The sequence below is a fragment of the Entelurus aequoreus genome, linkage group LG04, assembly GCF_033978785.1.
Source record: "Entelurus aequoreus isolate RoL-2023_Sb linkage group LG04, RoL_Eaeq_v1.1, whole genome shotgun sequence".
Lineage (NCBI taxonomy): Eukaryota > Metazoa > Chordata > Actinopteri > Syngnathiformes > Syngnathidae > Entelurus > Entelurus aequoreus.
In genome coordinates, this window is record NC_084734.1 from 79,452,466 (window position 1) to 79,466,634 (window position 14,169).

At 40.7% G+C, this 14,169-nt stretch overlaps 1 protein-coding gene across 3 annotated transcripts in view; it reads left to right on the forward strand.

Moving 5' to 3' along the window:
* The window catches only part of LOC133649045 (neuroligin-3), a 647,322-nt gene extending 634,522 nt beyond the window's left edge, over positions 1–12,800 (forward strand). The window contains exon 8 of one of the 3 annotated variants that reach the window (XM_062045739.1): positions 11,697–12,800. In XM_062045739.1, coding sequence (XP_061901723.1) covers positions 11,697–12,555 — 859 coding nt within the window. In that variant the 3' untranslated portion in view covers positions 12,556–12,800. The remainder of the gene's footprint in view (positions 1–11,696) is intronic. The other 2 variants (XM_062045740.1, XM_062045741.1) reach the window with 2 other exon arrangements.
* The last annotated feature ends 1,369 nt before the right edge of the window (positions 12,801–14,169 follow it).

A 14,169-nucleotide genomic window follows, 5' to 3' on the forward strand; every position in this document is an offset into this window, starting at 1 on the left:
GGAGACACATTTTTGAAGCTTCTCAGGTGGAATTCTTTCCCATTCTTGCTTGATGTACAGCTTAAGTTGTTCAACAGTCCGGGGGTCACCGTTGTGGTATGTTAGGCTTCATAATGCGCCACACATTTTCAATGGGAGACAGGTCTGGACTACAGGCAGGCCAGTCTAGTACCCGCACTCTTTTACTATGAAGCCACGTTGATGTAACACATGGCTTGGCATTGTCTTGCTGAAATAAGCAGGGGCGTCCATGGTAACGTTGCTAGGATGGCAACATATGTTGCTCCAAAACCTGTATGTACCTTTCAGCATTAATGGCGCCTTCACAGATGTGTAAATTACCCATGTCTTGGGCACTAATACACCCCCATACCATCACAGATGCTGGCTTTTCAACTTTGCGCCTATAACAATCCGGATGCTTCTTTTCCTCTTTGGTCCGGAGGACACGACGTCCACAGTTTCCAAAAACAATTTGAAATGTGGACTCGTCAGACCACAGAACACTTTTCCACTTTGTATCAGTCCATCTTAGATGAGCTCAGGCCCAGCGAAGCCGACGGCGTTTCTGGGTGTTGTTGATAAACGGTTTTCACCTTGCATAGGAGAGTTTTAACTTGCACTTACAGATGTAGCCACCAACTGTAGTTACTGACAGTGGGTTTCTGAAGTGTTCCTGAGCCCATGTGGTGATATCCTTTACACACTGATGTCGCTTGTTGATGCAGTACAGCCTGAGGGATGGAAGGTCACGGGCTTAGCTGCTTACGTGCAGTGATTTCTCCAGATTCTCTGAACCCTTTGATGATATTACGGACCGTAGATGGTGAAATCCCTAAATTCCTTGCAATAGCTGGTTGAGAAAGGTTTTTCTTAAACTGTTCAACAATTTGCTCACGCATTTGTTGACAAAGTGGTGACCCTCGCCCCATCCTTGTTTGTGAATGACTGAGCATTTCATGGAATCTACTTTTATACCCAATCATGGCACCCACCTGTTCCCAATTAGCCTGCTCACCTGTGGGATGTTCCAAATAAGTGTTTGATGAGCATTCCTCAACTTTATCAGTATTTATTGCCACCTTTCCCAACTTCTTTGTCACGTGTTGCTGGCATCAAATTCTAAAGTTAATGATTATTTGCAACAAAAAAAAAAGTTTATCAGTTTGAACATCAAATATGTTGTCTTTGTAGCATATTCAACTGAATATGGGTTGAAAATGATTTGCAAACCATTGTATTCCGTTTATATTTACATCTAACACAATTTCCCAACTCATATGGAAACGGGGTTTGTGCATGGGAGATTTGCGTAGCTGCACGCCTTTACGTACGTGCGTGTGTTTTTGGCACGCAGGCTGCAGACGAGCACGTCTCAGGCTGCTCCATTGATGTCCTGTTCTCTGGCATGTTGTGCACGGGGAGATCAATATGACCTTACCTTCCACCAGACGCTCCTTTGAAACTTAATTACGGATATTCGGCTACAAAGTCATCATAGTCTGCCTGTCAATATTCATTGGGGATCATTACGGCCCTAATAAAAGTGGTTATTTACAGGCTGCTCTGCTGACACGGGCCCAGGTCCAGGGAATCAGCTTGAGCCATCTCAATTTGTTTTACCTCCCTCTCTCTCTCTCTCTCTCTCTTTCTTCTCGCTCACCTCTCCCAGAAGCACTGACCTGAAAAAAGAAAAATTGACAGCAGAGAAACGAACCGAGGGTTGAATTCTTCTGTCGTGGCTTTTTCATTCTCTTGTTTGAACGCTTTCAAACACGTGGCGCTGTGCCAAAAATACACTGTGACCGTCCCTAAACCCCAGAATAAATTTGAACTTGGCGTGCCGCTGACACGGCGATCAAACCCGCAAAGGGATTTTTCATGACATTTGGAGAAATGTCACATAGATCCTCGCTTCTTTTCAACCTCTCACACCCAAACAATTAAATTGCTTTCAGGGCTGCTACATGCTTCTGTTTGCATCTATTTTTGAAATAGTGACGACCGCGGAACTTCCACTGGCGACAGTTAACAGCAATAAGGACTGGTATGATTGCGGCAGATTGCTATATGTTAATTAGGGCAATAAATCAATATCCTAGCGGTAATTGAAAAGGCTGCGAGGAGGCCAGAAAGTGAAACAGTGAACTCTTTGGATCAAAGGTAGTACTGCATCTCAAATACATAATCTTTGTATCTTTTCCTTGTATCCACACCCACTCAGTGAGCTCTGTATTTCCTCACTAGATGCCAATGCACACTGCCTTGTCTTCCCTGAGCAACTAGAAAAAAAAGAGATCCAGCCATGTTGGATTAGCAACTGCAAGATGAGTCCTGACGTCAGCCCCAAAGCCCACTGACTTATGCATTTGTGTTTACCTAAAAGCCCCTGCCCTGGTTTTTGCGAGCAGACTGCATCCAAAACTGAATTAAGAGCAACATCCGGGGATAGGGACGAGATGGGGAGTTTGTTGAGGGGAGCAGTCGAGGCGCAGACTGTGGATTGAGAGGAGACACAAACACTTTGTTGAGATCTTGTGCGAGCAAAAAAAAAAAACGTGCATGTCGTTTGGGGGAATCGAACCGTGGGAATGTTTTGACGGTTGAGCCAGCTTCTGAAGGTTTGATAAGGACTTCATCGTTTCTGTCTGGATCAATTAAAAACTACAGTCTGTTTTGGCTGCTGGCAGCTTCTCCATAACAAGATCGATGAACTGAGTCCTAAAAAACAAACTGGCAGGTTGTTGTTGTTTTTTGGAGTTTTTCTTGGTGCCGACTTACTCCACATAAACGTTATGAATAATTTACACCATGGATGGGCATGTAAAAATCGATTCATTGGTCGTTAAGTATTCCGATGATTTTGTGGAACTGCGAGTATTCCATTGCATTAGAAAATGTTTCCGAAATAGAATTATTAGACTGATCGTTGGTTTTCTCTATGGTTGAGGCTGTAATAATAATAATGGATTCCATTTATATAGCGCTTTTCTAGACAGTCAAAGCCATACTTGCCAACCCTCCCGGATTTTCCGGGAGACTCCCGGAATTCAGCGCCTCTCCCGAAAACCTCCCGGAAGAAATGTTCTCCCGAAATTCTACCGGAATTCAGCCGGAGTTGGAGGCCACGCCCCCTGCAGCTCCATGCAGGACCTGAGTGGGGACAGCGGCGACAGTCTGTTTTCACGTCCCCTTTCCCACGATATAAACAGCGTGCCTGCCCAATCACGTTATAACTGTAGAATGATCGAGGGCGAGTTCTTGGTTTCTTATGTGGGTTTATTGTTAGGCAGTTTCATTAACGCCCTCCCAGCGCGGCAACAACACACAACAACAGCAGTCACGTTTTTGTCTACCGTAAAGTAGTTCGTCTGCCGTAAACAGCAATGTTGTGACACTCTTAAACAGGACAATACTGCCATCTACTGGATAGCCTCCAGAACACTCAAATTCAAGTATTTCTTTTATTTATATGTATATTAAAAAAATATATATATATATATATATATATATATATATATATATATATATATATATATATATATATATATATAATTCACTGAAAGTCAAGTATTTCATACATATATATATATATAAATATATATATGAAATATATATGAAATACTCGAATTGGAATTGAATTCTAGCTGTAAATATACTCCTCCCCTCTTAACCACGATTAATAAATAAGCAATGCCCCTTTACTCAAACTGTTTTTTTAGACATTTTAAACATGAGATGTACTCTAATAATGGAGGCATGGGTGCCAAACTTTTTTTAGGTACCAACCAAAGTCTGTCGGTACTACTCGGTACCAATCCACATAAAATAAAACGGTGCCATACGTCGATACATTTGTTGCACATAACGTCACATGCTTGGCAGGGAAGCAAGCAGTAACCAAGGTAATGTTACAATTTTCAATGGTAATGTTAACCAATGGTAACCATGGTAATGTTACAATTTTCGATGCTTAGTATCAGTGTTTTAAATCAAAACGATCGGAAAAAAACCTGATTGAAAACTGCACATTGATAAACTTACGGACTGGCTGGGGCTAGCTCGCTAGCGTTAATGCTAGCTTGACTGTTTACATGAAAACTTTAAACGTATTTCCCCTTTAAGAAACGACATACCTCAATGTAAACACGTTTTAACACTTTGCTGTTTGAACAAATAAGTTATTCAATTGTGCACATTGAAACTAAGAGCTGTGCTGTCATAGCACAGAATGATCGATTTGAAAAATACAAGACGGAGGTGATTTTACGGTGTGTTCAATGACCACTGAAAAGAGTACGACAACCAAAGAGTGAAACGCCTGCTAGAAATAATACGGAACAATTAGGGCTGTCAAGTGATAATTTTTTTTATGAGATTAATCACGCTCTTGAATTGCGAATAATCATGTATTATTTGCTTACATGAAAAATATATTCTTAAGAAAATACAAATACTTGGATACAAATGCAATGTTGTAGTCGTTTTTTGGATGTTTTACTGAACTGCAAGTTATTGATTTGCCCAAAACTTGAATTATGTGCACATTTTGCAATAATATTGCAAACAATGTACAGGTACTAATAGATTGTGTAGTAAGCAACTTAACATAGTGCACATCTGCTATTACTCTTCTAGAGAAAAGTGCTACATAAATATAATTCACTTCACTTCTTTCGTTTAAACAGTTAAAACAAACAAGCTTATTTACCTTTTCAGGTGACCGTGCTGATATATATTTTTTGGCACAACGCGACCCCAGCTTGTTGTGATTACTTACAGGCGTCCAATTGTCGTCAGTAAGCAAAATAAATTCCCATTCAGCCAGTAGTTGCAACTTGATGCTCTGGTTTGTGTAATACAATTGGTTTACCCTTGCTGTGATTGTGCCTCTCCAAGGTATTGTATGACAGATCAGCTGTGGTGATATGAATGGCATCCTCTCGCGGCACTTGATGTTAAGTGGTTTACATACCGTGGCTGTCAATTCAGCAAAGGCATTGTTTAACTTATCTGCGGTACTTTTGTTGACAACATTGTCGCAGGTAAACTCTGCCAGCGTCATTTTTTGTCCTGTGCTGTATAGCATTCTTGCTAGAGGGATTCTCAAGTAGGTGTTTTGCTTCAAAATGGTACTTAAAGGCCTACTGAAATGAAATGTTTTTATATAAACGGGGATAGCAGATCCATTCTATGTGTCATACTTGATCATTTCGCGATATTGCCATATTTTTGCTGAAAGGAGTTAGTAGAGAACATCGACGGTAAAGTTCGCAACTTTTGGTCGCTGATAAAAAAAAGCCTTGCCTGTACCGGAAGTAGCGTGACGTTGCAGGTTGAAGGGCTCCTCACATTTCCCCATTGTTTACACCAGCAGCGAGAGCGATTCGGACCGAGAAAGCGACGATTACCCCATTAATTTGAGCGAGGATGAAAGATTCGTGGATGAGGAACGTGAGAGTGAAGGACTAGAGTGCAGTGCAGGACGTATCTTTTTTCGCTCTGACCGTAACTTAGGTACAAGCTGGCTCATTGGAATCCACACTTTCTCCTTTTTCTATTGTGGATCACGGATTTGTATTTTAAACCACCTCGGATACTATATCCTCTTGAAAATGAGAGTCGAGAACGCGAAATGGACATTCTCAGTGACTTTTATCTCCACGACAATACATCGGCGAAGCATTTTAGCTACGGAGCTAACGTGATAGCATCGGGCTTAACTGCAGATAGAAACAAAATAAATAAACACCTGACTGGAAGGATAGACAGAAAATCAACAATACTATTAAACTCTGGACCTGTAACCACACGGTTAATGCTTTCCAGCCTGGCGAAGCTTAACAATGCTGTTGCTAACGACGCCATTGAAGCTAACTTAGCTACGGAACCTCACAGAGCTATGCTAAAAACATTAGCTATCCACCTACGCCAGCCCTCATCTGCTCATCAACACCCGTGCTCACCTGCGTTCCAGCGATCGACGGAGCGACGAAGGACTTCACCCGATCATCGATGCGGTCGGCGGCTAGCGTCGGATAGCGCGTCTGCTATCCAAGTCAAAGTCCTCCTGGTTGTGTTGCTGCAGCCAGCCGCTAATACACCGATCCCACCTACAGCTTCTTTGCAGTCTTCATTGTTCATTAAACAAATTGCAAAAGATTCACCAAAACAGATGTCCAGAATACTGTGGATTGTTGCTATGAAAACAGAGCTTTTTGTATTGGATTCAATGGTGTCCGAATACTTCCGTTTCAAAGATTGACGTCACGCGCATACGTCATCATACATAGATGTTTTCAACCGGAAGTTTCGCGGGAAATTTAAAATTGCACTTTATAAGTTAACCCGGCCGTATTGACATGTGTTGCAATGTTAAGATTTCATCATTGATATATAAACTATCAGACTGCGTGGTCGGTAGAAGTGGCTTTCAGTAGGCCTTTAAAACTTGATGTGCGCCAATGATAAGAAAGTTTGTCGCTGCGATACAAACAAATTACCTCAGTTTTGTCTTCAGTTCTGGTTTGAAGCAAATTTGCCCGCCTCTCATTGCTCATCTTCACTCCAGCGTGTGACCTGGTCAGATACATGCAACAATGCGCACATCTTCCGCGTTAAACCTTAACCCAGATGTGATTAATCTTCATTCACTTATGATAACGCCATATTTTTTTTAATAATCACATGCATTAATGCGTTAATAAGAACATATTTTATTTGTTACGTACTATTCAGTTAAATAAATGTTCATGTGCTACAGTACAAACCAATATTCAAAACAATAACAGTTTAGCCATTAACACAGAGAACCTACTAAAACTTAAAACAGTGTCAGTGAAGCATAAGAAATACAGAACATGCAAAATAGTGAGGATTTTTAACATTGTGTGTATCTATTTTATTTATTTTAAAACATATAAGGCGTTCAGTGTGTGTATAAGTACTTTTTGAACACTTTTAACAATATTGTGATTGCAATAACAGTGCTAATTTTGGTCACAATAACCGTATTATAACATTTTCATATCATTACATCCTAATTTTTGCACTTGGCCATTGCTCCAACAGCAATGAGAGCCACATTGTGTCTGGGTAATGTTGCCATGTTCAAGGCCAAGAACAATTGAAAAAAAAACAAGATATAACAACTGGACAGAAGTTATCATAATCAGCTCATTCTTAAAAATGTTCCAAAAAAAATGAAATTTTATTTTTAAAAACAATTTGTATTTATTAAAACACACAAAAGTAACTGAGTACCAGTATCGATTCCCAGGTACCGGGAATTGGCACCATATTGGTTCAAATGTGAAATTAGAACATACAAAAGTACTGAAAATCCATACCGTTGAGTACCAGTATCGATTCCCAGATACCGGGAATTGGTACCATATCAATTCAATCCCGACCTGTAGGCATGCTCAAAATAAACTAAAACCAATCAACACAGGCGTTTTCCAAAGTTCATTTGTATTTACAGTCTCCATTTGTGAACATATTGAGGATATTAATTGGAAGCAAATTATTTTTTACCTTAAATATTATTTTTAAGGTTTTGAATCTTATTCGGTGTTCAAATGTCATTATTTTATATTTGAGAAACAGTGTTTGTGTCTTCCAAATACCCTGCATTATTAATAACTCCTAGCTTATTTTTGGATGATAGTAAGTGCATTAAGATTGCTTTTATAAGTATTACCCCCGATCTCTTCACAGTAGCTCATATATGGCAAGAAAAGACTGCACTACATAATGAAAAGTCCTTTTTCATTTAGCAAGCGCTTTGATTTTCTCAAGACTGATATTGATTTAGCCATCATGTCAGTTGTCGCTTCTAGCACAGTTTATGATCGTGAAAGAAAGTTTAGATTTTTGTGGTGTTCTTATAATTTTGTCAGTTTAAGTTCAGTAACAATCATTTTATTTTCAATAACCATAAATGGTGTTCTTTTTTAAGTTGAGTGATACTTTATTGTTATCAAATCACTCTTTCATTTTTCCAATTTCGATAGAGGCCTCGATCAGTAACTGTTGTAGGTTTTTCCCCCGAGAACAAAATGGTTGTGTCATCTGCAAAGAGTACTAGCTTGAGCCTTTAGCAGATGAAACACAATATACAAAAGAAAAAATAATAATAATAAATAGCTCAAATAGCAGCACTTACCAGTGAGCTGCCGCTATTTTTTACATTTTATTTATTTACTAGCAAGCTGGTCTCGCTTTGCTCGACATTTTTCATTCTAAGAGAGACAAAACTCAAATAGAATTTGAAAACCCAAGAAAATATTTTAAAGACTTGGTCTACACTTGTTTAAATGAATTCATACATTTTTTTACTTCGCTTCTTATAACTTTCAGAAAGACAATTTTAGAGAAAAAATACAACTTTAAAAATGATTTTAGAATTTTTAAACACATACACCTTTTTACCTTTTAAATTCCTTCCTCTTCTTTCCTGACAATTTAAATCAATGTTCAAGTAAATTTATTTTTTTTATTGTAAAGAATAATATATACATTTTAATTTAATTCTTCATTTTAGCTTCTGTTTTTTTGACGAAGAATATTTGGGAAATATTTCTTCAAACTTATTATGATTAAAATTCAAAAAAATTATTCTTCCAAATCTAGAAAATCTGTAGAATCAAATGTAAATCTTATTTCAAAGTCTTTTGAATTTCTTTTAAAATTTTTGTTCTGGAAAATCTAGAAGAAATAATGATTTGTGTTTGTTAGAAATATAGCTTGGTCCATCCATCCATCCATCCATTTTCTACCGCTTATTCCCTTTGGGGTCGCGGGGGCGCTGGAGCCTATCTCAGCTACAATCGGGCGGAAGGCGGGGTATACCCTGGACAAGTCGCCACCTCATCGCTTGGTCCAATTTGTTATATATTCTAACAAAGTGAAGATTGGATTTTAACCTATTTAAAACATGTCATCAAAATTCTAAAATTAATCTTAATCAGGAAAAATTACTAATGATGTTCCTTAAATTATTTTTTTTATTTTTTCAAAAAGATTCGAATTAGCCAGTTTTTCTCTTCTTTTTTTCGGTTGAATTTTGAATTTTAAAGAGTCGAAATTGAAGATAAACTATGTTTCAAAATTTAATAGTCATTTTTTTCGTGTTTTCTCCTCTTTTAAACCGTTCAATTAAGTGTAAATATAATTAATTATTAATAATAACATAGAGTTAAAGGTAAATTGAGCAAATTGGCTATTTCTGGCAATTTATTTAAGTGTGTATCAAACTGGTAGCCCTTCGCATTAATCAGTACCCAAAAAGTAGCTATTGGTTTCAAAAAGGTTGGTGACCCCTGGCTTAGATACTGTTGATCAGCCATGGAAACCCATTCCATGAAGCTCTCTGCGTACTGTACGTGGGCTAATTGGAAGGTCACATGAAGTTTGGAGCTCTGTAGCAACTGACTGTGCAGAAGGTCTTTGCACTATGCGCTTCAGCATCCGCTGACCCCTCTCTGTCAGTTTACGTGGCCTACCACTTGGTGGCTGAGTTGCTGTTGTTCCCAAACTCTTCACTTTTCTTATAATAAAGTTGACTTTGGACTATTTAGGAGCGAGGAAATTTCACGACTGGATTTGTTGCACAGGTCGCATTCTATGACAGTTCCACGCTGGAAATCACTGAGAGCGGTCCATTCTTTCACAACTGTTAGTAGAAACAGGCTCCATGCCTAAGTGCTTGATTTTATACACCGGGCCAAGTGATTAGGACACCTGATTCTCATCATTTGGATGGGTGGCCATATACCGTATTTTTCGGACTATAAGTCACAGTTTTTTTCATAGTTTGGCCGGGGGTGCGACTTATACTCAGGAGCGACTTATGTGTGAAATTACTAACACATTACCGTAAAATATCAAATAATATTATTTAGCGCATTCACGTAAGAGACTAGACGTATAAGATTTCATGGGATTTAGCGATTAGGAGTGACAGATTGTTTGGTAAACGTATAGCATGTTCTATATGTTATAGTTATTTGAATGACTCTTACCATAATATGTTACGTTAAAGGCCTACTGAAATGATTTATTTTTTTTAAACGGGGATAGCAGATCCATTCTATGTGTCATACTTGATCATTTTGCGATATTGCCATATTTTTGTTGAAAGGATTTAGTAGAGAACATCGACGATAATGTTTGCAACTTTTGGTCGCTGATAAAAAAAAGCCTTGCCTGTACCGGAAGTAGCGTGACGTCACAGGTTGAAGGGCTCCTCACATTACCCCATTGTTTACACCAGCAGCGAGAGTGATTCGGACTGAGAAAGTGACGATTACCCCATTAATTTGAGCGAGGATGAAAGATTTGTGGATGAGGAACGTGAGAGTGAAGGACTAGAGTGCAGTGCAGGACGCATCTTTTTTCGCTCTGACCATAAATTAGGTACAAGCTGGCTCATTGGATTCCACACTTTCTCCTTTTTCTATTGTGGATCACGGATTTGTATTTTAAACCACCTCGGATACTATATCCTCTTGAAAATGAGAGTCGAGAACGCGAAATGGACATTCACAGTGACTTTTATCTCCATGACATACATCGGCGAAGCACTTTAGCTACGGAGCTAACGTGATAGCATCGGGCTTATCTGCAGATAGAAACAAAAGAAATAAACCCCTGACTGGAAGGATAGACCGAAAATCAACAATACTATTAAACCATGGACCTGTAACTACACGGTTAATGCTTTCCAGCCTGGCGAAGCTTAACAATGCTGTTGCTAACAACGCCATTGAAGCTAACTTAGCTACGGGACCTCACAGAGCTATCCTAAAAACATTAGCTATCCACCTACGCCAGCCAGCCCTCATCTGCTCATCAACACCCGTGCTCACCTGCGTTCCAGCGATCGACGGAGCGACGAAGGACTTCACCCGATCATCGATGCGGTCGGCGGCTAGCGTCAGATAGCGTGTCTGCTATCCAAGTCAAAGTCCTCCTGGTTGTGTTGCTGCAGCCAGCCGCTAATACACCGATCCCACCTACAGCTTTCTTCTTTGCAGTCTTCATTGTTCATTAAACAAATTGCAAAAGATTCACCAACACAGATGTCCAGAATACTGTGGAATTTTGCAATGAAAACAGAGCTTTTTGTATTGGATTCAATGGTGTCCGAATACTTCCGTTTCAACCATTGACGTCACGCGCATACGTCATCATACATAGACGTTTTCAACCAGAAGTTTCGCGGGAAATTTATAATTGCACTTTATAAGTTAACCCGGCCGTATTGGCATGTGTTGCAATGTTAAGATTTCATCATTGATATATAAACTATCAGACTGCGTGGTCGGTAGTAGTGGGTTTCAGTAGGCCTTTAACATACCAGGCACATTCTCAGTTGGTTATTTATGCCTCATATAACATACACTTATTCAGCCTGTTGTTCACTATTCTTTATTTATTTTAAATTGCCTTTCAAATGTCTATTCTTGGTGTTGGGTTTTATCAAATAAATTTCCCCCAAAAAATGCGACTTATATATGTTTTTTTCCTTCTTTATTATGCATTTTCGGCCGGTGCGACTTATACTCCGGAGCGCCTTATACTCCGAAATATACGGTAGTGGAAACGTTTGGCCTTGAGGTCCAAAAGTTTAAGAAACCCTGAGCCAGACTATTTTCTAAAAAAAAACTCTCTACTCTGTGTTTTCTCTGCAGCGATCCCAACAAACCGGTCCCCCAGGATACAAAGTTCATCCACACGAAGGCCAACCGTTTCGAGGAGGTGGCCTGGTCCAAGTACAACCCCCAGGACCAGCTGTACCTGCACATTGGCCTCAAGCCGCGGGTGCGCGACCACTACCGAGCCACCAAAGTGGCCTTCTGGAAACACCTAGTGCCACACCTCTACAACCTTCACGACATGTTCCACTACACCTCCACGACCACCAAAGTGCCCCCGCCGGAGACCACGCAGAACTCCCTGTCCACGAAGAGGCCCAACAGTAAGACCACCTGGCCCTTTAACACCAAGCGGCCCCCGATGTCGCCGGCCTACAACAGCGAAGACAAAGACTCTTGGAGCGACGACAAGGAGTCGGGGCCTCTCGTGGTGGAGAACCCGCGGGATTACTCCACCGAGCTCAGCGTCACCATCGCGGTGGGAGCCTCGCTGCTCTTCCTCAACGTTCTGGCGTTCGCCGCCCTCTACTACCGCAAGGACAAGCGGCGGCAGGAGTCGAACCACGGGCAGCCCAGCCCGCAGCGCCAGACCACCTCAAACGACATCGGGCACCACGCACCCGAGGAGGAGATCATGTCCCTGCAGATGAACCAGACGCACCACGAGTGCGAGGCGGGGAACAGCAACGAGGGGGCGCTGCGACTGGCCTCGCTGCCCGACTACACGCTCACCCTGCGGCGCTCTCCAGACGACATTCCACTAATGACGCCCAACACCATCACCATGATCCCAAACTCCCTGGTGGGCATTCCCAACCTGCACCCTTACAACACCTTCACAACAGGCTTCAACTCCACCGGCCTGCCGCACTCCCACTCGACCACCCGCGTATAGCTTTAAGGAGGTCAGGGGGGGATGGGACGGGCGGCGCAGCGACGGAACAAAAACGGAGCGGAGGATTGTGTTTTATAAATACCACAGAGACGGGAGGAAGGGGGAGAAGAGGGCAGAAGTCGGATTAAAAAAGCGTGAGCAGATTTAACGAGACGTTTACGACGAGGGGCGTCACGGAGGGATTTCTACGGATGTCAAGTTGTGCGGAGCTGCCAAAATCAAACTGCTTCCCTTTCTCCTCATCTGGGGGGGGGGGAGGAGGGGCTCTTTGTGTTGTGTCCTTTTTTTTATTATAAAAAAAAAAAAAAAAAAAGCAACAAAAACAAACATCATCATTTTAAAAGCCTTTTTAAGCGGACTAAGAAGATAGACCTTTTTTTTTTTCTGGAATTCATTACAAAAAAAACAAAAACAAGTGCTTTTTAATTTCCCAACCCTCCTTCTCTGGCGGGAGACACATCTAGAACAATGGCCTCTATGTTGATATTCACGTCATGGTTTTGGATTGCTTCTTTCCTTTTCATTTCGATGCCTTACAAAGCTTGTTTTGGTTTTTTTGTGTGTGTCCTTATTTTTATTCCGAGAGACTTTTTCTGAGAGGAGTTTGATAGAAAGACTGAATCCAGAACGTGGGGAACTTAAGGGATATGCAGATGTAGACATTCTCAAAGCCATTTTGGGCAATTTTTTTTTTTTAGTTGATATGTTCTGCTTCTGTTGCAAAATGAATTGTGTTTTTTCGGGGGGGTATTATGTGCAGAATGGTTTGTCTGGCGGGGGTTCTGGCTTTGAGACAAACGTTGCTGTGATTGTTATTGTTAAGAGAAAAAAAAAGTGCATCTTTTACAGCCAGTCTTTATCTGTTAAGCTATCTGATCTTATCTCCGCCAGGAAGTGTGCACTACACATCCTGCTTGGAGCATTCTGCTAGAAAGTGAGCGAGTGGACTCGGCTTCGTGCGTATGTGTGTGCACTATTTTTTTTAATTTTCTTTTAATTTTTAGTAGGATGTTCAATGTGGTCTTTTGAAGGGGGACGGGGGGTGGGGGGAGGGCAGTTAAGGCAGGATACTTTTTTCCATGTTGTTGATTTTTTTGGGTTGGCCGCCAGTCGTGTTTTTTCTGCTGCGTCTCTTGGTGTCCGTCTTCGCGAAATAGCACTTTTGTTACTTTTCAAAGTTCTATATGTCTAATTTTGCTTAAAGATGACGAAATAAATATTATTTTACATGTAAGAGAAAAAAAAAAATGATAGCTTAAAGAAACAAACCTGAACTAACTGGTGTGTGGACTTTGTAAGGCTTCCTCTTCGACAGCAGCAAACAGTGGCCTGTTTGCACTGAATTAACCTACATCAGTGCACACTTGTATTTCTTTCAATATACGCTACCGTTCAAAAGGTTGGGGTCACCCAAACAATTTTGTGGAATAGCCTTCATTTCTAAGAACAAGAATAGACTGTCGAGTTTCAGATGAAAGTTCCCTTTTTCTGGCCATTTTGAGCGTTTAATTGACCCCACAAATGTGATGCTCCAGAAACTCAATCTGCTCAAAGGAAGGTCAGTTTTGTAGCTTCTGTAACGAGCTAAACTGTTTTCAGATGTGTGAACATGAT